Below are 24,266 nucleotides of genomic sequence, written 5' to 3' on the forward strand. Positions count from 1 at the left end.
AGGTCAGGGTTCCATAGCCGCAGGCAGAACAGTTAAAACTGGAGCAGCAGCACGGCCAGGTGGACTGGGGACAGCAAGGAGTCATCATGCCAGGTAGTCCTGAGGCATGGTCCTAGGACTCAGGTCCTCCGAAAGAGAGAAAGAAAGAGAGAATTAGAGAGAGCATACTTTAATTCACACAGGACACCGGATAAGACAGGAGAAGTACTCCAGATATAACAAACTGACCCTAGCCCCCCGACACATAAACTACTGCAGCATAAATACTGGAGGCTGAGACAGGAGGGGTCAGAAGACACTGTGGCCCCATCCGATGATACCCCCGGACAGGGCCAAACAGGCAGGATATAACCCCACCCACTTTGCCAAAGCACAGCCCCCACACCACTAGAGGGATATCTTCAACCACCAACTTACCATCCTGAGACAAGGCTGAGTATAGCCCACAAAGATCTCCGCCACGGCACAACCCAAGGGGGGGCGCCAACCCAGACAGGAAGACCACATCAGTGATTCAACCCACTCAAGTGACGCACCCCTCCTAGGGACGGCATGGAAGAGCACCAGTAAGCCCGTGACTCAGCCCCTGTAATACGGTTAGGCAGAGAATCCCAGTGGAGAGAGGGGAACCGGCCAGGCAGGGCGGTTCGTTGCTTCAGAGCCTTTCCGTTCACCTTCACCTGGGCCAGACTACACTCAATCATAGGACCTACTGAAGAGAGGTCAGTAAAGACTTAAAGGTTGAGACCAAGTCTGCATCTCTCACATGGGTAGGCAAACCATTCCATTAAAATGGAGCTCTATAGGAGAAAGCCCTGCATCCAGCTGTTTGCTTAGAAATTCTAGGGACAGTAAGGAGACCTGCGTCTTGTGACCGTAGCGTACGTGTAGGTATGTACGGCAGGACCAAATCGGAAAGATAGGTAGGAGCAAGCCCATGTAATGCTTGGTAGGTTAGCAGTAAAACCTTGAAATCAGCCCTTGCCTTAACAGGAAGCCAGTAATATGATCACATTTTATGGTTCTAGTCAGGATTCTAGCAGCCGTATTTAGCACTAACTGAAGTTTATTTCGTGCTTTATCCGGATAGCCGGAAAGTAGAGCATTGCAGTAGTCTAACCTAGAAGTGACAAAAGCATGGATACATTTTTCTGCATCATTTTTGGACAGAAGATTTCAGATTTTTGCAATGTTACGTAGATGGAAAAAAGCTGTCCTTGAAACAGTCTTGATTTGTTCGTCAAAAGAGAGATCAGGGTCCAGAGTAATGCAGAGGACCTTCACAGTTTTATTTGAGACGACTGTACAATCATCACGATTAATTGTCAGATTCAACAGAAGATCTCTTTGTTTCTTGGGACCTAGAACAAGCATCTCAGTTTTGTCGAGTTTGAAAGTAGAAAGTTTGCAGCCATCCACTTCCTTATGTCTGAAACAGGCTTCCAGCAAGGGCAATTTTGGGGCTTCACCATGTTTCATTGAAATGTACAGCTGTGTGTCATCCGCATAGCAGTGAAAGTTAACATTATGTTTTCGAATGACATCCCCAAGATATAAAAAATAAAACAATAGTGGTCCTAAAACGGAATCTTGAGGAACACCGAAATTTACCGTTGATTTGTCAGAGGACAAACCATTCACAGAGACATATTGATATCTTTCCGACACATAAGATCTAAACCAGGCAAGAACTTGTCCGTGTAGACCAATTTGGGTTTCCAATCTCTCCATAAGAATGTGGTGATTGATGGTATCAAAAGCAGCACTAAGGTCTAGGAGCACGAGGACAGATGCAGAGCCTCGGTCTAACGCCATTAATTTACTACCTTTTTCTAAAATTTTAGAGAGGAATGGAAGATTCGATATAGGCGGATGTTTTTTAAATTTTCTAGGTCAAGGTTTGGCTTTTCCAAGAGAGGCTTAATTACTGCCACTTTTAGTGAGTTTGGTACACATCCGGTGGATAGAGAGCAGTTTATTATGTTCAACATAATTAAGGTTCATCCTTGGGAGCAATTTCCAAACGCCTGAAGGTACCACGTTCATCTGTGCAAACATAGTACGCAAGTATAAACACCATGGGAACACGCAGCCATCATACCGCTCAGGAAGGAGACGCGATCTGTCTCCTAGAGATGAACGTACTTTGGTGCGAAAAGTGCAAATCAATCCCAGAACAACAGCAAAGGACCTTGTGAAGGTGCTGGAGGAAACAGGTACAAAAGCATCCGTATCCACATTTAACGAGTCCTACATCGACATGACCTGAACGGCCGCAGTTTGCAACTGCACATGGGGACAAAGATCGTACTTTTTGGAGAAATGTCTTCTGTTCTGATGTAACAAAAACAGAACTGTTTGGCCATAATGACCATCATTATGTTTAGAGGAAAAAGGGGGAGGCTTGCAAGCCTAAGAACACCATCCCAACCGTGAAGCACGATGGTGGCTGCAGCATGTTGTGGTGGTGCTTTGCTGCAGGAGGGTCTGGTGCCCTTCACAAAATAGACGGCATCATGAGGGACTAACATTATGTGGATATATTGAAGCAACATCTCAAGACAACAGTCAGGAAGTTAAAGCTTGGTCACAAATGGGTCTTCCAAATGGACAATGATCCCAAGCATACTTCCGAAGTTGTGGCAAAATTGCTTAAGGACAACAAGTCAAGGTATTGGAGTGGTCTTCACAAAGCCCTGACCTCAATCCTTTAGAAAATATGTGAGCAGAACTGAAAAAGCGTGTGCGAGCAAGGGGGCCTACAAACCTGACTCAGTTACACCAGCTCTGTCAGGAGGAATGGGCCAAAATTCACCCAATTTATTGTAGGAAGCTTGTGGAAGGCTACCTGAAATGTTTGACTCAAGTTAAACAATTTACCTTCTCATGGCTGCAGGGGCAGTATTGAGTAGCTTGGATGAAAGGTGCCCAGAGGTGCCTAGAGTCAACGGCCTGCTCCTCAGTCCCAGTTGCTAATATATGCATATTATTAGTATTGGATAGAAAACACTCTGAAGTTTCTAAAACTGTTTGAATGATGTATGTGAGTATAACAGAACTCATATGGCAGGCAAAAACCTGAACAGGAAGTCCAAACAGGAAGTGGGAAATCTGAGGTTGGTCGATTTTCAACCCAGCCCCTATTGAATACACAGTGGGATATGGATAAAGTTCCACCTATATGTCAAGCGTCTTTAGAAACTTGATGAGGCTTCTACTGTGTTGTGGAGCCGGATGGGAGCTCTTTGAGTCAGTGGTCTGGCAGAGAGCCAGGTCCTGGTCAAGCGCATTTCACATGATGGCGACCTGCGTTCCATGGCTTCTCTACAGACATAGGAATTCTCCGGTTGGAACTTTATTGAAGATGATAACAACATCCTAAAGATTGATTCTATACTTAGTTTGACAAGTTTCTTCAACCTGTAATATAACTTTTTGAAGTTTTCGTCCGACGTTCGGATGGACCTGCACGAGCGTTTGGATTTGTGTACTAAACGCGCATTATCGAACAAATCAAGCATTTATTGTGGAACTAGGATTCCTGGGAGTGCATTCTGATGAAGATCGTTCAAGGTAAGGGAATATTTATAATGTGATTTCTGCTGACTCCAACATGGCGGATAATTTTTTTAAATTTTCTGAGTGCCGTCTCAGATTATTGCATGGTTTGCATTTTCCATAAAGTTTTTTTGAAATCTGACACAGCGGTTGCATTAAGGAGAGTTATATCTAAATGTCCATGTCTAACAATTACATTTATCGACATTAATAATGAGTATTTCTGTAAAATGATGTGGCTCTCTGCAATATCACCGGATGTTTTTGGAACTAGTGAACGTAACGCGCCAATCTATACTGAGATTTTTTATATAAATATGAACTTTATCAAACAAAACATACATGTATTGTGTAACATGAAGTCCTATGAGTGTCATCTGATGAAGATCATCAAAGGTTAGTGATGAATTTGATCTCTATTTGTGCTTTTTGTGACTCCTATCTTTGGCTGGAAAAATGGCTGGGTTTTTCTGTGACTTGGCTCTGACCTAACATAATTGTTTGTGGTGCTTTCGCTGTAAAGCCTATTTGAAATCGGACACTCTGTGGTGCGATTAACAACAAGATTACCTTTAAAACGGTATAAAATACATGTATGTTTGAGGAATTTTAATTATGAGATTTCTGTTGTTTTGAATTTGGTGCCCTGCACTTTCACTGGCTGTTGTCATATCTATCCCGTTAATGGGATTGCAGCCCTAAGAAGTTTTAAAGGCAATGATACCAACTTCTAATTGAGTGTATGTAAACTTCTGACCCACTGGGAATGTGAGGAAATAAATAAAAGCTGAAATAAATAATTCTCTCTACTATTATTCTGACATTTCACATTCTTAAAATAAAGTGGTGATCCTAACTGACCTAAGACAGGGCCTTTTTAGGAGGATAAAATTGTCAGGAATTGTGAAAAATGAAGTTTAAATGTATTTTGCTAAGGTGTATGTAAACTTCCGACTTCAACTGTATATTGTTTATGTTAGCTCTCCCTGTACATTTAAGGTTAATTGTAATTTTCTTTTGTCCCTCTTTGTGGCACCTGACCACACGACTGGACAGTGGTCCAGGTGAGACAAAACTAGGTTGTGTAGGACCTGCCTTGTTGATAGCATTGTTAAGAAGGCAGAGCAGTGATTTATTATGGACAGGCTTGTTTTAGAGAAGAGTTCTGATTGGTCTGCCATGTAGCACTCTTCTGTCTATAACATGAGCTGGTCAGAATGTGTTGTTAATCCTTTCTAATGCAGATTTTTTTAAAGATATCACGTAGTAAAACTGCAAATATATTGATCTCCACTTTCTGGAGGACGGAGTTTGGAAATCAGTGAAATGCCCCGTGGAAATAGAATATGATAGCTAAGGAGATGGAGAAAATGCTGGCGTTTGATTGCAAATATGCAGAGGGAGTTGAAAAGAGAACACACTGTGTTGTGTTGTGGCTGTTGTATAAAACACCTGTCTATGAATTACGTCATCAAACTAAGGGAAACCATGCCATCCATGACAGAGAGGTAGAAACGTCCATCCATGTCTACAGGTAACTTAGTTTAGCTAGCTCCATTTTCAGTTATTATTCATTTATAATTTTTGTCAGAAAGTCTTTTCAAGTTAAAGCGTGCTGTTAGCTAGCTAGCTAACATTAGCTGGCTGGCTCACTTACGTTACGTGTATGATCTGTGTATTAATATTATTCGTATCGCAGAGCCATTTGAATTGCTGGTTATAGCCTATTGTTAGCTAGCTAGCTGTCATTGAACCTGGATGGTTAGCTACCTGCAGATTCATGAAGGGTAGTAACATTATGATTTGGTATTATGGTTCATTGTTTACCTAGCTAGCTAGATAGATAGCTACATGTCTCAACAAAAGACCCCACTATGCAAGTAACCATTTAATTACTCATTCTCTATCCTGTGCATGTAACAAATAAATGTTGCTCTTATATGATATAGTGTGTGTTTACCAGAGATGGTAATGTGAAGAACATGACCTGCACCAAAGTCAAATTAGGATATAACGTTAGGCTAACGAGACCAAGTTCAAAAATTCTCAGGTAGAATGCCCTACTTGTATTTTGTCGCACTCACAAACTTAAGCTATTTTCAGGAATTGGGTCGCCATTAACTTGTAAATAATGATCTTGTTGTGACTTTATTTTCCTTTAGTAATGAAGACAAATGAGCCAAGGCTAGCCAGCTAACTTAACATTAGCTAGAAATGAACAAAACGGAAGATTGTTTAGAAAGTTGCTTTTAATTGCCTGGTTTACTACATGTTTTAATGGGTGGGTTTATTGTTGTTAAAATACACTAGTTATGCTATTTTGGACCACTAGGTTGCTGATATCATGCAGCCTCTAGTTATTGTGCTTATACTTTTTCATAATGCGGCGGCAGGGTAGCCTAGTGGTTAGAGTGTTTGACTAGTAACCAAAAGGTTGCAAGTTCAAATCCCCGAGCTGAGAAGGTACAAATCTGTCATTCTGCCCCTGCCGTCATTGAAAATAAGAATTTGTTCTTAACTGACTTGCCTAGTTAAATAAAATAAATAAATAATGGCAATGACAAGTTTGATGTCAGATGACAATAGAATGTTCATGATGTCACTATGATAAAGGGTAGTAACATAGACGTAGTATAGTCTTGCAATCTTTGGTTGCACATGGCCTTACATGTTAATGCTTAAAGAGATGGGGCTAAGGCTTAAGAGGGTGTGAACAATGCTGAATGTGTTTTGACAAATTCCTTTACCAAATATTCAAGGGCCATTTTCACAAGTTTATCAACTTTCAATGCATAATTATCAAATCAAATGTTATTGGTCACATATACATATTTAGCAGATGTTATTGTGGTGTAGTGAAATGCTTGTGTTCCTAGCTCCAACAGTGCAGTAATATCTAGCAATTCACAACAATACACACAAATCAAAAAAGTAAAATAACAGATTTCAGAAATATATCAACATTAGGAGAAGCAGTTATTACAGTACAAATTACAGTAGAATACAATACAGTATATGCATATGAGATGAGTAACGCAGTATGTAAACATTATTAAAAACATGACTAGTGTTCCATTGAGTAACCGGGTGGTAGCCGGCTAGTGATGGCTATTTAACAGTCTGATGGCCTTGAGATAGAAGCTGTTTCAGTCTCTCAATCCAAGCTTTGATGCACCTGTACTGGATATCGCCTTCTGGATGGTAGCGGGGTGAACAGGTCGTGGCTCAGGTGGTTGATGTCCTTGATGATCTTTTTGGTTTGGAGTGTACTATAGTGTTGAAGGCTGAGCTATAGTCAATGAACAGCATTCTTACATAGGTATCCCTCTTGACCAGATGGGATAGGGCAGTGTGCAGTGCGATTGCATTGTCTGTGGATCTATTGGGGCGGTATGCAAATTGTGTTTAGGGTGTCAGCTAAGTAGAGGTGATATGATCCTTAATAACTAGCCTCTCAAAGCACTTCATGATGACAGAAGTGAGTGCTACGGGGCGATAGTCATTTAGTTCAGTTACCAATGCTTTCTTGGATAGAGGAACAATGGTGGTCATCTTTATTAAGAAAATGAGGACAGCAGGCTTACTTACAAGCCCTTAACCAACAATGATTTAAGAAGTTAAGATAACAATTTTAAAAAGTGTTAAATAAAAAACAGACAAGTAAAAATATGTATGTGCAGACCAGCTGGCTGAAGTGTGTATGGACATGGTTAATCTCTTCTTATCCCAAGATAAGTCAGGTGGTCAGGTGCCACAAAGAGGGACAAAAGAAAATTACAATTAACCTTAAATGTACAGGGAGAGCTAACATAAACAATATACAGTTGAAGTCGGAAGTTTACATACACCTTAGCAAAATACATTTAAACTTCATTTTTCACAATTCCTGACATTTAATCCTAGTAAAAACTCTCTGTCTTAGGTCAGTTAGGATCACCACTTTATTTTAAGAATGTGAAATGTCAGAATAATAGTAGAGAGAATTATTTATTTCAGCTTTTATTTATTTCATCACATTCCCAGTGGGTCAGAAGTTTATACACTCAAATAGTATTTGGAAGCGTTGCCTTTAAATTGTTTAACTTGGGTCAAACGTTTCGGGTAGCTTTTTTAGTTCTGCCCACACATTTTCTAAGGGATTGAGGTCAGGGATTTGTGATGGCCACTCCAATACTTTGACTTTGTTGTCCTTAAGCCATTTTGCCACAACTTTGGAAGTATTGCTTGGGATCATTGTCCATTTGGAAGACCCATTTGCAACCAAGCTTTAACTTTAACTGATGTCTTGAGATGTTGCTTCAACATATCCACATATCACATATTTTGTGAAGGGCACTAGACCCTCCTGCAGCAAAGAACCCCCACAACATGATGTTGCTTCATGGTTGGGATGGTGTTCTTTGACTTGCAAGCCTCCCCCTTTTTCCTCCAAACATAACGATGGTCATTATGGCCAAACAGTTCTATTTTTGTTTCATCAGACCAGAGGACATTTCTTCAAAAAGTACAATCTTTGTCCTCATGTGCAGTTGCAAACCGTAGCCTCGCTTTTTTTAATGGCAGTTTTGGAGCAGTGGCTTCTTCCTTGCTGAGTGGCCTTTCAGGTTATGTTGATATGGGACTCCATTTACTGTGGCTAAAGATACTTTTGTACCTGTCTCCTCCAGCATCTTCACAGAGTTCTTTGCTGTTGTTCTGGAATTGATTCGCACTTTTCGCACCAAGGTTCGTTCATCTCTAGGAGACAGAACGTGTCTCCTTCCTGAGCGGTATGATGGCTGCGTGGTCCCATGGTGTTCATACTTGCGTACTATTGTTTGTACAGATGAACGTGGTATCTTGAGGCGTTTGGAAACTGCTCCCAAGGATGAACCAGACTTGTGGAGGTCTACAATTATTTTCTGAGGTCTTGGCTTATTTCTTTAGATTTTCCCATGATGTCAAGCAAAGAGGCACTGAGTTTGAAGGTAGGCCTTGAAATACACCCACAGGTACACCTCCAATTGACTCAAATTATGTCAATTAGGCTATTAGAAGCTTCTAAAGCCATGACATCATTTTCCGGAATTTTCCAAGCTGTTTAAAGGCATAGTCAACTTAGTGCATGTAAACTTCTGACCCACTGAAATTGTGAATAAGGTGAAGTATAAGTGAAATAATCTGTCTGTAAACAATTGTTGGAAAAATGTATTGTGTCATGCACAAAATGGATGTCCTAACCGACTTGCCAAAACTATAGTTTGTTAACAAGACATTTTTGGAGTGGTTGAAAAACGAGTTTTAATGACTCCAACCTAAGTGTATGTAAACGTCCGACTTCAACTGTACCTAAACTGTTACTTCCTCTATTTCCTATTAGTCTAATCTCTTTTGACCTAAACTGTTTTAATGATGAGTATTGTATTGAATGGCCTCTTAAAGTACGTTTAAAAGTGTCCCATACAATAAGGGGATCTACTGTACCTATGTTGTACAGAAAAAAGTCTATTATGAATTATTTTGTCTTAGTTAAGAACAAATTGACATCCAATAGGCTTTGATTAAACTTCCAAAATCCCCGTCCACGTGGAAATTCTGTAAGAGTTATATGGCGGCCAATTAAATGGGGATCCAATCGCATTCGGTCTCCTATTAATACTTAAAAAAAACTTTTGATGCCAGCAAGAATGAGACTAGGAAGTAATCAAGACGGCTAGCTTGATTAAGCCTTCTCCATGTATATCTCACTATGGCATGGTTTTTCAGCCTAAATATATCCACTAGTTCTAATGTATCCATGATCTTCGTGATCTCCTTAAGTGCTTGAGGGTGATAGTTTGTAGTGTGATTTCCTTTACGATCCATTGAGGTGCTTAAAACCGTATCATAATCTGAGTTTAATAGATTATTATACATATTTTGGAAGAAGTGTTGATTATCATTATTTGGCCCATATACTGTAGATTAATTAGCCAGATCAGTTTTTGGTCCAATAGAATATTTAAAAGAATCCATCTTCCTTGAGGATCTGTTTGCTCAGTTTGCACAATCAGATAAAATGTATATGAATTAGTATAATCACCCCTTTTGAGATTGTTTTGCCCATGACAAAAATATAATTCTCCCTCCAGTCCTTTTTTCCACCAAACCTCATCTATATTTGTAAAATGAGTTTCCTGTAAACATGAGATATTATATTATTTTGCTTTTAGCTAGGTAAAAATGTATCTTCTTTTTTAATGATCTACTAAGCCATTACAATTGTAACTGGCTATACCTATTTCCCCACTTAGCGTAAGTGGACTATTTGCTGGTATGTGGTGTGTAATGAGGAGCAACCAGACGCTGCAATTGACATATTTATGAAATTGCTTATTCCAGTTACTAATAAGCACGCACCCATTAAGAAAATGACTGTAAAAACTGTTAAATCCCCTTGGATTGATGAGGAATTTAAAAAAATTATGGTTGAGAGGGATGAGGCAAAAGGTATGGCAAATAAGTCTGGCAACCCAAATGATTGGCAAATGTACTGCAAATTATGAAATCCTGTTACGAAACTAAATACAAATAAACTATACTATGAAACAAAAATAAATTGTATAAAGATTGATAATAAAAAGCTTTGGAGCGCCTTAAATTACATTTTGGTAAAAAAGGCTGCATGGCTCCATCATTCATTGAATCAGATGGCTCATTCATCACAAAACCCATTGATATTGCCAACTACTTGAATTACTTTTTAATTGGCAAGATAAACAAACTTAGGTATGACATGCCAGCAACAAACGCTGACACTACAGATCCCAGGTATATCTGACCAAATTATGAAAGACAATAATTGTACTTTTGAATTCCGTGAAGTAGGTGTGGAGGTAAACAAATATTGTTGTCTATCAACAATTACAAGTCACAGGAGTCTGACAATCTGGATGGAAAATTACTGAGGATAATAGTGGACAATATTGCAACTCCTATTTGCCACATTAACCATACTAGAAAGTGTGTGCCCTCAAGCCTGGAAGAAGGGTAAAGTCATTCCGCTACCCAAGAATAGTAAAAACCCCTTTACTGGCTTAAATAGCCAACCAATCAGCCTGTTATAACCCTCAGTAAACTTTGTTTGACCAGATACAATGCTATTTCACAGTAAACAAATTGACAACAGACTTTCAGCACAATTATAGGGAAGGACACTCAACAAACACAGCACTTACACAAATTACTGATGGTTGGCTGAGAGAAATTGATGATAAAATGATTGTGGGGGCTGTCTTGTTAGACTTCAGTGCAGCTTTTGACATAATCAATCATAGTCTGCTGCTGGAAAAACACATGTGTTATGGCTTTACACCCCCTGCTATAATGTGCATAAAGAGTTACTTGTCTAACAGAACAGAGGTGTTCTTTAATGGAAGACTCTCAAACATAATCCAGGAACAATTAGGAATTCCCCAGGGTAGCTGTTTAGGACCTTTACTTTTTTCAATCTTTAGTAATGACATGCCACTGGCTTTGAGTAAAGCCAGGGTGTTGTTGTATGCGGATGACTCAACACTATACACATCAGCTACTACAGCAACTGAAATGACTGCAACATTTAACAAAGAGCTGCAGTTAGTTTTGGAACGGGTAGCAAGGAATAAGTTAGTCCTAAATATTTGAAAACTAAAAGCATTGTATTTGGGACAAATCATTCACTAAACCCTAAATTTCAACTACATCTCATAATTAATTATGTGGAAAATTAGCAAGTTGAGGTGACAAAACTGCTTGGAGTTACCCTGGACTGGCATGGTCAAAACATATTGATACAACAGTAGCTAAAATGGGGAGAAGACTTTTCGTATTAAAGCGCTGCTCTGCCTTCTTAACAACACTATCAACAAGGCAGGTCCTACAGGCCCTAGTTTTGTCACACCTGGACAACTGCTCTGTTGTGTGGTCAGATGCCACAAAGAACGACTTTTGGCTCAGAACAGGGCAGCATGGCTCACCCTTAAAAGTACACAGGGAGCTAACATTAATGATATTCATGTCAATCTCTCATGGCTCAAAGTGGAGGAGAGATTGACTTCATCACTGCTTGTTTTAGTAAGAAGTGTTGACAAGCTGAATGTACCTAGATGTCTGTTTAAACTACTAGCACACAGCTCGGACACCCATGCATACCCCACAAGACATGCCACCAGAGTTCTCTTCACAATCCAGACTATCGGAGGAACACAGTACAACATACAGTTGGTTGGAGTCATTAAAACTCGTTTTTCAACCACTCCAAAAATGTCTTGTTAACAAACTATAGTTTTGGCAAGTCGGTTAGGACATCTACTTTGTGCATGACACAAGTCATTTTTCCAATTGTTTACAGACAGATTATTTCACTTATAATTCACCTTATCACAATTCCAGTGGGTCAAAAGTTTACATACACTAAGTTGACTGTGCCTTTAAAAAGCTTGGAAAATTCCAGAAAATAATGTAATGGCTTTAGATGCTTCTGATGGACTAATTGACATAATTTGAGTCATTTGGAGGTGTACCTGTGGATGTATTTCAAGGCCTACCTTCAAACTCAGGGCCTCTTTGCTTGACATCATGGGAGAAGCAATTTCCAAACACTTGGAGGTACCACGTTCATCTGTACAAACAATCGTACGCAAGTATAAACACCATGGGACCACGCAGACGTCATACCGCTCTGGAAGGAGACGCGTTCTGTCTCGTAGAGATGGACGTACTCTGGGTTGAAAAATGCAAATCAATCCCAGAACAACAGCAAAGGACTTTGTGAAGATGCTGGAGTAAACGGGTACAAAAGTATCTATATCTACAGTAAAACGAGTCCTATATCGACATAACCTGAAAGGCTGCTCAGCAAGAAAGAAGCTATTTTTCCAAAACCTCCATTGAAAATACAGACTATGGTTTGCAACTGCAAATGGGGACTAAGATGGTACTTTTTGGAGAAATGTCCACTGGTCTGATGAAACAAAAATGTAACTGTTTGGCCATAATGACCATTGTTATGTTTGGAGGAAGCACAGGGGTGGCAGCATCATGTTGTGGGGGTGCTCTGCTGCAGGAGGGGCTGGTGCACGTTACAAAATAGATGGCATCATGAGGGAGGAAAATTATGTGCATATATTGAAGCAACATCTTAAGACATCAGTCAGGAAGTTAAAGCTTGGTCGCAAATGGGTCTTCCAAATGGACAATGACCCCAAGCATACTTCCAAAGTTGTAGCAAAATGGCTTAAGGACAACAAAGTTAAGGTATTGGAGTGGCCATCACAAAGCCCTGACCTCAATCCTATAGAAAATGTGTGGGCAGAACTGAAAAAGCCTGTGCTAGCAAGGAGGCCTACAAACCTGACTCAGTTACACCAGCTCTGTCAGAATGAATGGGCCAGAATTCACCCAACTTATTGTGGGAAGCTTATGGAAGGCTTCTCAAAACGTTTGACCCAAGTTAAACATTTTAAAGGTAATGCTACCAAATACTAATTGAGTGTATGTCAACTTCGGAGCCACTGGGAATGTGATGAAAGAAATAAAAGCTGAAATAAATCATTCTCTCTTCTATTATTCTGACATTTCACATTCTTAAAATAAAGTGATGATCCTAATTTACCTAAAACAGGGAATTTTTACTACGAGTAAATGTCAGGATTTGTGAAAAACAGAGTTTAAATGTATTTGGCTAAGGTGGCTAAGGTGAATGTAAACTTCAGACTTCAACTGTAGAGCCATGACTACGTGGAACTCTATTCCACATCAGGTAACTAATGCAAGTAGTAGAATCATATTTTTAAAACAGGTAAAAATACACATTATGGAACAGCGGGTACTGTTATGAGACACAGACAGGCACCGACACGTGCATGCAAAGACACGCTAACATGGATTTTGGGTTGTAGATATGTAGTGGCAGACTAAGGGCCTGAAGAAACACACTTAATATGTTGTGAAATCGAATGTGAATATACTGTAATGTTTAAATAAATATTTGATATCTTCCTTAATTTTGATGGACCCCAGGACTAGCAACTGCTAGCCTGGCAGCAGCTAATGGGGATCCATATTAAATACAAATACACTTTGTATTGTAGATATATAGTGGTGTAATAATGTTATGGGGAACTCAAAGTATTCAGACCTCCTCACATTTCCCACATTTTGTTACGTTACAGCCTTATTCTAAAATGTATTAAATATATTTTTCCCCTCGTTAATCTACACACAATTCCCCATAATGACAAAAGAAAAACAGGTTTTTGGAATTGGGGAAATGTGTGTATATATATATATATATATATATATATATATATATATATATATATATATATATATATATATATATATATATATATATATAAAAGTTTCCGGACCCTTTGCTATGAGACTCGAAATTGAGATCAGGTGCATCCTGTTTCCATTGATCATCCTTGAGATGTTTCTACAACTTGACTGGAGTCCACCTGTGGTAAATTCAATTGATTTGACATGACTTGGAAATGCACACACCTGTCTATATAAGGTCCCACAGTTGACAGAGCACGTCAGAGCAAAAACCATGCCATGAGGTCGAAGGAATTGACCGTAGAGCTCCGAGACAGGATTGTGTCGAGGCACAGATCTGGGAAAAGGTAACAATAATGTTCTGTAGCACTGAAAGTCCCCGAGAACATAGTGGCCTCCATGATTCTTAAATGGAAGAAGTTTGGAACCACCAAGACTTTCCCTAGAGCTAGCTGCCCAGCCACACTGAGCAATCGGGGGAGTTAGGCATTGGTCAGGGAGGTGACCAAGAACCCGATGGTCACTCTGACAGAGCTCCAGAGTTCTTCTGTTTAGATGGGAGAACCTTCCAGAGGGTCTCTAACCATCTCTGCAGCACTCCACCAATCAGGCCTTCATGGTAGAGTGACCAGATGGAAGTCACTTCTCAGTAAAAGTCACTTGACAGCCCGCTTGGAGTTTGCCAAAAGGCACCTAAAGACTCTCAGACAATGAGAAGCAAGATTCTCTGGTCTGATGAAACCAAGATTGAACTCTTTGGCCTGAATGTCAAGCATCACGTCTGGAGGAAACCTGCTAAGAGTAGCCACTTCGCCCCTGTAGTCCTCTGCAGGCAAACATTTGCTACATTGAATGTCAAGACGGTCCACATCGTCCCAGAATAGAGCAAAATAAACACAGCTCCTGCAGCGTTGAAAACATTAGTTAGTGACCTGCAGTTTAAACTACAGGCTAGCTAGGCTAGCTTGCCTAGCTGGGCTTACATGTCTCTCTTCTTGACAGGAATTTTCTTAAAGTTTGCTTTTAGCTACAGTGAGTTCACAAATACAGCCCACAAATCACCTCCCGAAACAAGCATAGCCAGTGAAATGGCAAATACACAAGCAACACACAGCCGAGTCACACACCAGTGCATCAAACAGAGAGAAAGCGGAGGACAACATTTTCTCTGCGCCTTGCGGGTTAATCTGTAGAATTGCAGGAATTTACCAAGAAAATCTCGCTTTGGGCCCCCAAAAGGCTAGGAATGGCTCTGACGCAAGTACAGGTAATTGGACATGGCCAATTAGTGTTCTAGTGAGAGTTTGAAGTATGAAATGATAACAGATAAGCGACTATTATAACAACTTAAGTATCAGGCTCTGGTCAGTTCTATCTGAAGTCAGTCCATTCACAAAGTAAACTGAAATTCCAATTCTAATTAAAAATGATCTTCATATTTACAATAGGAATTTCAGTTCTTGAATTGACTTAATTAAGATAAAATTTACACCAGACCCTGGTACGTATGTACAACTATTCTGAAGTTCACAACAGGAGCACAAATGCATTGTCGTGGCATTATCATGGTTCTGGTGTTATTACACATAGTAATCAGAAAGGGGCAGGATAAACCAGACAGGCCGATGATGGAACCACCTCCATGTAAGTCCCAGGAGACACCACCCCTGTGTTATCCAATAGCTTAAGATATCAGTGATACAGGATAGGTGAGACACAGACAGACAGTAGGCATGTGTATATGGAACTAAGTCATCCATAGGGAACTAGGGGAGAACAGGGATTATTTGTACATACCCTGTTACAGAGGTCCCTTGTTTCTTGTGTCCCCACTCTCCCCTATAGTCCCAACAACATGTGCTTCTTTCCACAGTAGAGTCAGCTGAGGGACTAGCCCGGTCACTGATCCAGGCTAGGGTTAGGGGAGACTGGGGTTGGCTGTTACATCCTGTGGTCATGTGTTTGTGTAAAGGGAAGGGATGAGGTGTGTCCGGGTCTACATCCACCCCATTCTCACATTCAGGGCGGCGAGCCATGCCGAGCTCCCAGTATTTTCACAGATGGAGGCTGCGTAAAGGTAAATACCAAGCTCTATATCGCAGTAACCCAAAACGGCCAGTGTTTCTGCGTCTGACATCTTGGAGAGGGGTACACACAGACAGTACACACACGCACGTATGTACACACACACACACACACACAGAAACACTACTGACTTCGTAATTGGTGTGTGAATGTGTTAGTATTTTTTATCGCTTTGGTACTATTTTCACAAGTATGTGGAACATTTTTTTTAACTTAGTACAAAACTCCAAACTGGTAACACCTGTAATGTAGTTAGTCTAATATTCAAAACCTTTCATTGTGCATTCATTTTGTTTGCTGACATATTTCACCACACAACAATTGATCCAAAATATAAGTTAACAATGAAATGTAATAACTCATTGGTTTAATCACCAAAATACAATTGTTATTTAACAAGCACTGTAAGATACATTTTTCAAAATTGCCCTTTGAATGTGATATGATACGGTACTATAAATTACAGTGCACTACTCTGTTTTCACATTGGCAATACAATTGCACTACCCATTAAAATTGACTGAACATTAAATGTCCACAATTTCTATCCCTTGATCAAACGTGGGCTCATTGAAAACATCTTTCCAATGTAATCAAATTAAAGAAATGAACTAAACTATTTTTAGCAGGCACTAGTTGGCATCAAGTCTGTCTTGAGCATTTGGCCATAGGTTCTCATCGAAATCGCAGTAAATGTCATCATTGTTTATGCACCTGGATTGAAATCATTGCATGCCTCATCCATGGCCTGAAGGAGGGTGGTAAAAGCTAATTTTCCACCTATATTGTAATCGTGTATTGCAGGGATCATCAACTATGGATGGTTGGGGGGGGGGGGGGGGGCGGACGGACGGACATAATTGCAAATCATTTGTGGACTTCAAATTGATCGCAAGAAGCACAAACAGAAATAACATTTGACGAAAACATAATGATTTCAAACTGTGCTTACATTTATATATAATCACGTCACTCTATTATGTGTGAGAACAAATTTCCAAAATTAAAATCTCTTGGAGCTGATTTCAAATCAAAGCAAATGAAATGTATTTTTAAAGCCCTTCTTACATCAGCTGATATCTCAAAGTGCTGTACAGAAACCCAGCCTAAAACCCCAACCAGCAAGCAATGCAGGTGTGGAAGCACGTTGGCTAGGAAAAACTCCCTAGAAAGGCCAGAACCTAGGAAGAAACCTAGAGAGGAACGCCCCCATCACAACATTTCCTGGTGTTTTTTACAGTGCTGAATATCCAACAAAAAAATATATACTTTTTTTGTACTTGGGAGGCCAAATAAAACCCCATTTGGCCTGCAGGCCGCCACTTCTGGAACACTGGTGTATATTACAGTATTGTATTGTACTTATGTATTGTAGTGGTCCTGTATGTGATTCAGTTCATAAGATTTTGGATACATGTTTACTGTACAGGGTATGCATTACTTGCTTGTTTTGGGCTTTCTGAATTATTTGCGTATTGGTATTGCATTGTACTGATATTGTATTACTGCGCTGTAGGAGCTGGAAAGACAAGCATTTCGCTGCACCTGCTGTAACGTCTGCTAATCCGTTTCATGTGACCAATAAACATTGATTTTATTTGTTAGAGTACATTGGATCTTGTCAATATCAGATTTTAAAAAATCTAAATAGTCATCATCATTGTAATTCTGTACATTTGTGTATACAGTACCAGTCAAAAGTTTGGACACACCTACTCATTCAAGGGTTTTTCTTTATTTTACTAGTTTCATCAAAACTATGAAATAAAACACGTGGCATTATGTAGTGACCAGAAAAGTGTTAAACAAATCAAAATATATGTTATATTTGAGTTTCTTCAAAGTAGCCACCATTTGCCTTAATGACAGATTTGCACACTCTTGGCAAGAAACACGAGCAAAAGACATTACACCGGTAGAAATCTGTCCTTTGGTCTGATTCACGCAGTCTCCTCTGAACAGTTGATGTTGAGATGTGTCTGTTATTTTAACTGTGAAGCTTTTATTTGGGCTGCAATTTCTGAGTCCATATTTGAGATTTTTGGTTCGATCTGCTGTGTCTTTGTGAGACGCAGAGTAGGTGAACGAATGATCTCTCCATGTGTGATTGTGGCAAAGTTTTCACGTATACTCCCTCGCCAGCGCTCTAAGTCTCCAGGCTGCTTGTTATGGCGCACACCTGTCACTATCGTTAAGCGCACCACCGTGTCAGACTCACCTGGACTCCATCACCTCCCTGATTATCTTCCCTATGTATGTCACTCCCTTTGGTTCCTTCCCCAGGTGTTATTGTTTCTGTTTCAGTTTCATGCCTGTACGTTGTTCGTGGTTCTTGTTTTGTATCATATTTCGTTCATTTACTAAATGATTCACTCCATGAACTTGCTTCCTGACTCCCAGCGCACACGTCACAGGGGTCTATGATTTATTTAGGATTCAAGGCACGCTTAACCAGCATGGCCACCACAGCATTCTGCAGCGATACGCCATCCCATCTGGTTTGCACTTAGTGGGACTATCATTTATTTTTCAACAGGACAATGACCTAACACACCTCCAGGCTGTGTAAGGGCTATTTGACCGAGAAGGAGAGTGATGGAGTGCTGCATAAGATGACTTGGCCTCCACAATCACATGACCTCAACCCATTTCAGATTGTTTGGGATGAGCTGGACTGCAGAGTGAAGGAAAAGCAACCAACAAATGCTCAGCATACTGTATGTGGGAACTCCTTCAAGACTGTTAGAAAAGCATTCCAGGTGAATCTGGTTGAGAGAATGCCAAGAGTGTGCAAAGCTGTCATCGAGGCTATTTGAGGAATCTAAAATCTAAAATATATTTTCATTGATGATAGATGATCCCATATGTGTTATTTTATTCTACAATGTATAAAATAGTAAAAATAAAGAAAAACCCTTGAATGAGTAGGTGTGTCCAAGCTCTTGATTGGTACTGTATATCGTATTTTTCAGGTTTCTACTTTAAATACTTACATTTTCAATATGTAGTTCTCAAAATCTGTAGTAGACAAATTAGTTTACATGTCAAATCTATAGGTTTACCAAACGATTCAGTGATCATCAATTAAGAGCAGTCGGATTAATACCACAATTTGTTTTAACAAAAAAATTACTTTATATGAAGATGTATTGCAATGTGAAACATGTATTTCTAAATGGAACACTGATTAAGTTTGGTGAAAAACTGACTGACTTTTTGTTTGTTTTGAAATGAGTTTTTAAGCAACTTCGTTTTTGATGATTGGTTTTGAGATTTGTACTAAGATTTGTAAAAATGTACCACATACCTTTGAAAATTGCACCAAAGCGATAAAAAAACCAAAGTGAGAACTATGTATAGCTTATACTGCTTAAATTTGTACAAAGTGTGTATTGTATGTGACAACTATTATTGTTACTCGTGAATATGTTACAACGTTATAGCTTTGATTTCATGTTCTGTACACTGTAAAGTACAGATGTGTATGTCTGATCCTGATCTGTGTGTGTGTGTTTCAGATGCTGGGGTGCGGGTGTGTGCTTCTCTCGTGTCTCCTGACGGTGACTCTGTTCCACTGCAGCGTAGACAGCCTTCGCCTCACCCAGGAGAGCCCAGAGGTGAGATCAGGATTGTGTGTGTGTGCGTGTGTGTGTGTGTGTGTGTGTGTGTGTGTGTGTGTGTGTGTGTGTGTGTGTGTGTGTGTGTGTGTGTGTGTGTATGGGTTCACCTGGTCACATATGAGTTCCATGTATCAGTAACTACTGTATAATTGGTGCCAAGTGACCTGACCAGGAAGAACCACTGACCCTGAACATAATAATATAATAGTATTATAGAAATCTCCTAACACCTGTGTGGTCCAGACTTGTGTTCAAATAGTATCAAGCTGTGCTTCATTGAGCTTGCTTGGGGCAATGAAACGTATGGAATAGTCCCAAAAGTGCAAACTAAATTAATCTGGCATGCAAGCTTAAGCTAACAATCAAGGTATTTGAAAGAAGGCAAATCCTATTGGAACCCAATTGTGGTGTACTCCTCGTTCCCACCACAGGATAGTAAACTGGCTGAGGGGAGGAGCGTCCCCCTTCCCCTTAGTCCTTGATCTTCGTTGTTTGCAGATCTGTAAGGTGGAAGTAATATGGTGGAAGCTCCATCATTACACTGCTTATAACTATCTAGACCCTTCCGATCTACAAACACTGAAGGGTGAACAGTTAGGGCCAAGGGGAAGGTGCAAAGAGCAACCTGGATCCAGCTGAGTAAGTGCTGTTAGTAAGTGAGTCAGTGATTGAGGACACGCATGCACGCAGAGTGAGGGAGGTCCAGGCAGAAGAGTTGGGGAAGGTACTGTATCTGCACGGCCACGGACGGTGGTGGCTGTGTTATTCTGTCTCTCATCGGGATGGTCAGAACATTTTCTCTCCCCCGATCTGATTATGTGGAACGAAATGGCGAGATGACGGCCTGTCATCGCTTTTGTGGCGCTGCCTGGGCTGAGCTATAAATACCACACAGCGCTGTTCCCAGGAGAGGCAGAAACAACAGCCACGTCAGAGAGGGACAAGGGAGGGACGGGGGACGTTCTGTCTGTCTGTCTGTCTGTCTGTCTGTCTGTCTGTCTGTCTGCGCTAGTTAGCAACTTCCTTCAAACTGCACTCAGAGACACAAAAATGTTATCCATAAGTTCATCTGACTCTGGGGAAGTAAATATAGGGCCTCATTGCCAAAATCTTTAAGTATCACTTTAAGTATACCACAAAGCAAAAACATTTTGTGTGACAGCTAACGCTAATGAGCACATTATCTTGATTAACCATCCATTTTGACCTTGTGGTAAAGGTTATTTTAGACCTCAATATGTTATCCCATTCTTTACTTCCAACCTAGTGTTAGAAGTTCTTATTGACTTTCTGTGTTTTCCTATTGCTGTTGTTGTAGTACCTGGACCCGGTGGTTCTGGAGGAGTCAGGCCTGCAGGCCCGGTCCAGTGAGCAAAAGGCAGCAGGGGCTTTGACGGCCAAGTTACTACTACTTGACCACCTGGACCGCCTGGAGAACGATGTCATCGAGACCAAGATGAAGAGGAGCTTCCCAGGGTCCAACACTCCACTGGACCGCCTCTCCATCAGCACCATGGACCCTAAGGGCTCCAAGCAGAGGTAGGTACTAACCATTTAGAGAGAGAGACTACTTTTGATGCTATTTATTAAGACATCAGTAAAGCACTTCCGTACTCCAACCTGACGCACATACATGAATAGACCTACACACGTATAGTTAAAGGGGCAGTTTCCCGGGACACAGAATATAATTTTATTTGTAACATGAGCCGAATACAACAAGTGTGGACCTTAACGTGAAATGCTTACTTACAAGCCTTTAACCAACAGTGCAGTTCAAGAAGAGTTAAGAAAATATTTACCAAATAAACTACAGTAAAAAATAATTAAAGTAACACAATAACGAGGCTATATACAGGGGGTACCGATACCAAGTCAGTGTGTGGGGGTACAGGTTAGTTGTGGTAATTTGTACATGTAGGTAGGGGTGAAGTTATGCACAGATGATAAACAGCGAGTAGCAGCAGTGTACAAAACAAATGGAGACGGGGGGGTGTCAATGTAAATAGTCCAACTCTTCTCTCTCTTACTTATTACTTAAGATATGAAATATATAATATTGTTATCTTTCTATCATAGCCCAAACACTGGCCATTTCGATTGGACGAGCGTCAAAACACTGGCCGCTTTAATTGGTTGTAGCTTACACACAGGCAGATTTGATTGGTTGAAGATCAAAACAGGCTTTTGATTGGCAAGTGCATCGTGGAATAAAGGCTTTGCTGTTTCTTCCAAGCGAATGAACTGTGTGAGATTTAGTGCCAAGTCATGATGAATTATCAGAGCTTCACCGTCAAATCAGTCATGCATTTAAAATAAGGTTTTAAATTATTTGTATGGACTTGGTCATGGTCATAGTCATAGTCATGGTCATAGTTGTACCGATGAGAAATGTTGAGACCTGTGAAAGGTTTACCTCCTGGACATTTACAAATAAAACATTTGTTGAAAATGCATATATTGTATTAGTGAGTTCCACTTTATTTGACATTTCACTGTGACATGAACATGACGGTGTTATAAGACCACCATGTCAGATGATGGCCGTTGTCGTAATAGAGGAAACAGGTTGCATTATGACCACTGATATAACACCCCTGGACAGAATGGACAGCAACCTTCCTATTTCAGTGCATGGCAGTCTAAATGTCAAAGGGAAACAACACATCCACTTCCATATGCATTAAATTATTCAATTAGAATTAGAAAGAACGTCATTGTCCACGCAATGTGAACATTTGGCTTCAGTTTCACCACAAATTAGTTTTTCCTTTTTTATTTTTTATTTACCAGGTCATGCAATGCAATGTATTCAGTGTTTTTGTCAAGTTTGATTCAGTAAATACAAATTAAACTTATTTGAAATCCATTTTCAATTTGCAAGTTTATTCAAATTCGATTGACGATACATTTAAATCATGTTCTAAACGGAATATTCATATTTGAAATAACCACCAGGATTAGGCTGTTACACATACAGCCAGTTTTCCAGACACAGATGATGTTTATTCCAGGACTGAAAAGCATTCTCAATGGAGATTCTCCATTCAATGAGCTTTTTGTTAAGTTCACCTGTATCTGGGAAACACCAGGCCCATAGGATAAGTGAAAGGTAAATGGTGACGGTTTATATCCCCCAACAGGAAAGTTGTTGAACTGCCACGGAGGCGAGTGAGTGTTCCTATCGACCGGATCGGAGTGGGCCGTCTACCTAGCAGCCGAGGGTAGACCCCCCCCATCCACCCATCCCCTTACTTGGACAGGTAAAGGACAAGCCCACAGAGGTGTACACAGGGTCATGTTCATTAGGGAATGCAACAGTTTTAAAACGTATTGTAACAGAAAAAATAGGGTTTCTTAATGGACAAGTCTTGGTAGTCCCTCTTTGTTTCAATCTATTTCCTTCCGTTTAGTGCCTAATGAACAAGACCCAGTTTTACCGCACACCATTATATACTGTACACAACAGTGTAATATGAATGACTCATAACATAGGGCCCTGTGACCTGACCAGGAACAAATTTGGGCCCTAATAATGGGCAATAAGGAAAAGCAGGTCACAAGGTCAGGAAAAACATGTCCATTCTTATACATAGCGTAGCTACAAAATACAGTAACCCTACAGTGGATCAGACCAGATATAACTTATTCTTACAACAATTTTCTTGAAGACATGACATTGAAGACCACTCGATGTAATCTGTGTCTATTTTCTCAATTTTCCACAGGGGATTCTACCACAGGTAGAAGATGCATGGAAAGCACATCAACACCCCACGGCAACTCCTCTTGCCCTACCAACCCCCATCTCACCCCATCACCCTACATACGTACACCATGGCACAAATCACTTCCTCGTTAAAGTTCTGATGTGAAGTAAAATACCCCCCCCCCCTTCTCCCCACTTCCTTTCCCCGTCCTCAGTGGTGATACTGTGGGGGGATACAGTGTGGCAATGTCCTAAAAAGCACATCACTAACATAGCAACACACTTATTTACCCATAATGCCTGTGGGCACTCTTGCCTTTTTTGCTCGTTTGTAGTACATGCACACATGGTCTGTCTGTTCACTTTGACTGAAGGCTGACTGGGTGGCAATGGCCTTGACATTAAAAACTGATTATAAGACAACAACTGACTCAAGTGTTTTACTCTCATGTATTGGTACAACTTTGCGTTGGTACTGTGATTGCTCATTTCTGACAGTACATTTTACACACATACTTAAGAAGACAGAGTAAAGTTAAATTGATTATATTTGAATTCACAATGTTGAAAGCACATTGACTGTCACACCCTGATCAGTTTCACCTGTCCTCATTATTGTCTCCACCCCCTCCAGGTGTCACTGGTTATCCCCTGTGTATTTATCCCTGTGTTCAAATCAAAAAATCAAATCAAATCAAATGGATTTGTCACATACACATGGTTAGCAGATGTTAATGCGAGTGTAGCGAAATGCTTGTGCTTAGGGTTCCGACAATGCAGTAGTAACCAACGAGTAATCTAACCTAACAATTCGACAACAGTATTTCCATGTGAGATGAGTAATGTAAGGAATGTGAACATTATATTAAGTGGCATTGTTTAAAGTGGCTAGTGATAATTAAAAAAAAATCAATTTCCATTATTAAAGTGGCTGAAGTTGAGTTAGTATGTTGGCAGCAGCCACTCAATGTTAGTAGTGGCTGTTTAACAGTCTGACGGCCTTGAGATAGAAG

The 24,266-nt window shown here is 40.2% G+C and overlaps 1 protein-coding gene across 6 annotated transcripts in view; it reads left to right on the forward strand.

Moving 5' to 3' along the window:
* The window catches only part of LOC139382887 (osteocrin), a 37,572-nt gene extending 13,896 nt beyond the window's left edge, over positions 1 to 23,676 (forward strand). For 4 of the 6 annotated variants that reach the window (XM_071127141.1, XM_071127138.1, XM_071127140.1 and 1 more), the window contains 4 exons: positions 19,443 to 19,541; positions 20,863 to 21,083; positions 22,688 to 22,807; positions 23,273 to 23,676. In XM_071127141.1, coding sequence (XP_070983242.1) covers positions 19,443 to 19,541; positions 20,863 to 21,083; positions 22,688 to 22,772 — 405 coding nt within the window. In that variant the 3' untranslated portion in view covers positions 22,773 to 22,807; positions 23,273 to 23,676. Of the gene's footprint in view, positions 1 to 15,832; positions 15,917 to 18,460; positions 18,684 to 19,442; positions 19,542 to 20,862; positions 21,084 to 22,687; positions 22,808 to 23,272 lie in introns of those variants that run through there. The other 2 variants (XM_071127137.1, XM_071127142.1) reach the window with 2 other exon arrangements.
* The last annotated feature ends 590 nt before the right edge of the window (positions 23,677 to 24,266 follow it).

This window comes from Oncorhynchus clarkii, chromosome 24 (genome assembly GCF_045791955.1).
Source record: "Oncorhynchus clarkii lewisi isolate Uvic-CL-2024 chromosome 24, UVic_Ocla_1.0, whole genome shotgun sequence".
Lineage (NCBI taxonomy): Eukaryota > Metazoa > Chordata > Actinopteri > Salmoniformes > Salmonidae > Oncorhynchus > Oncorhynchus clarkii.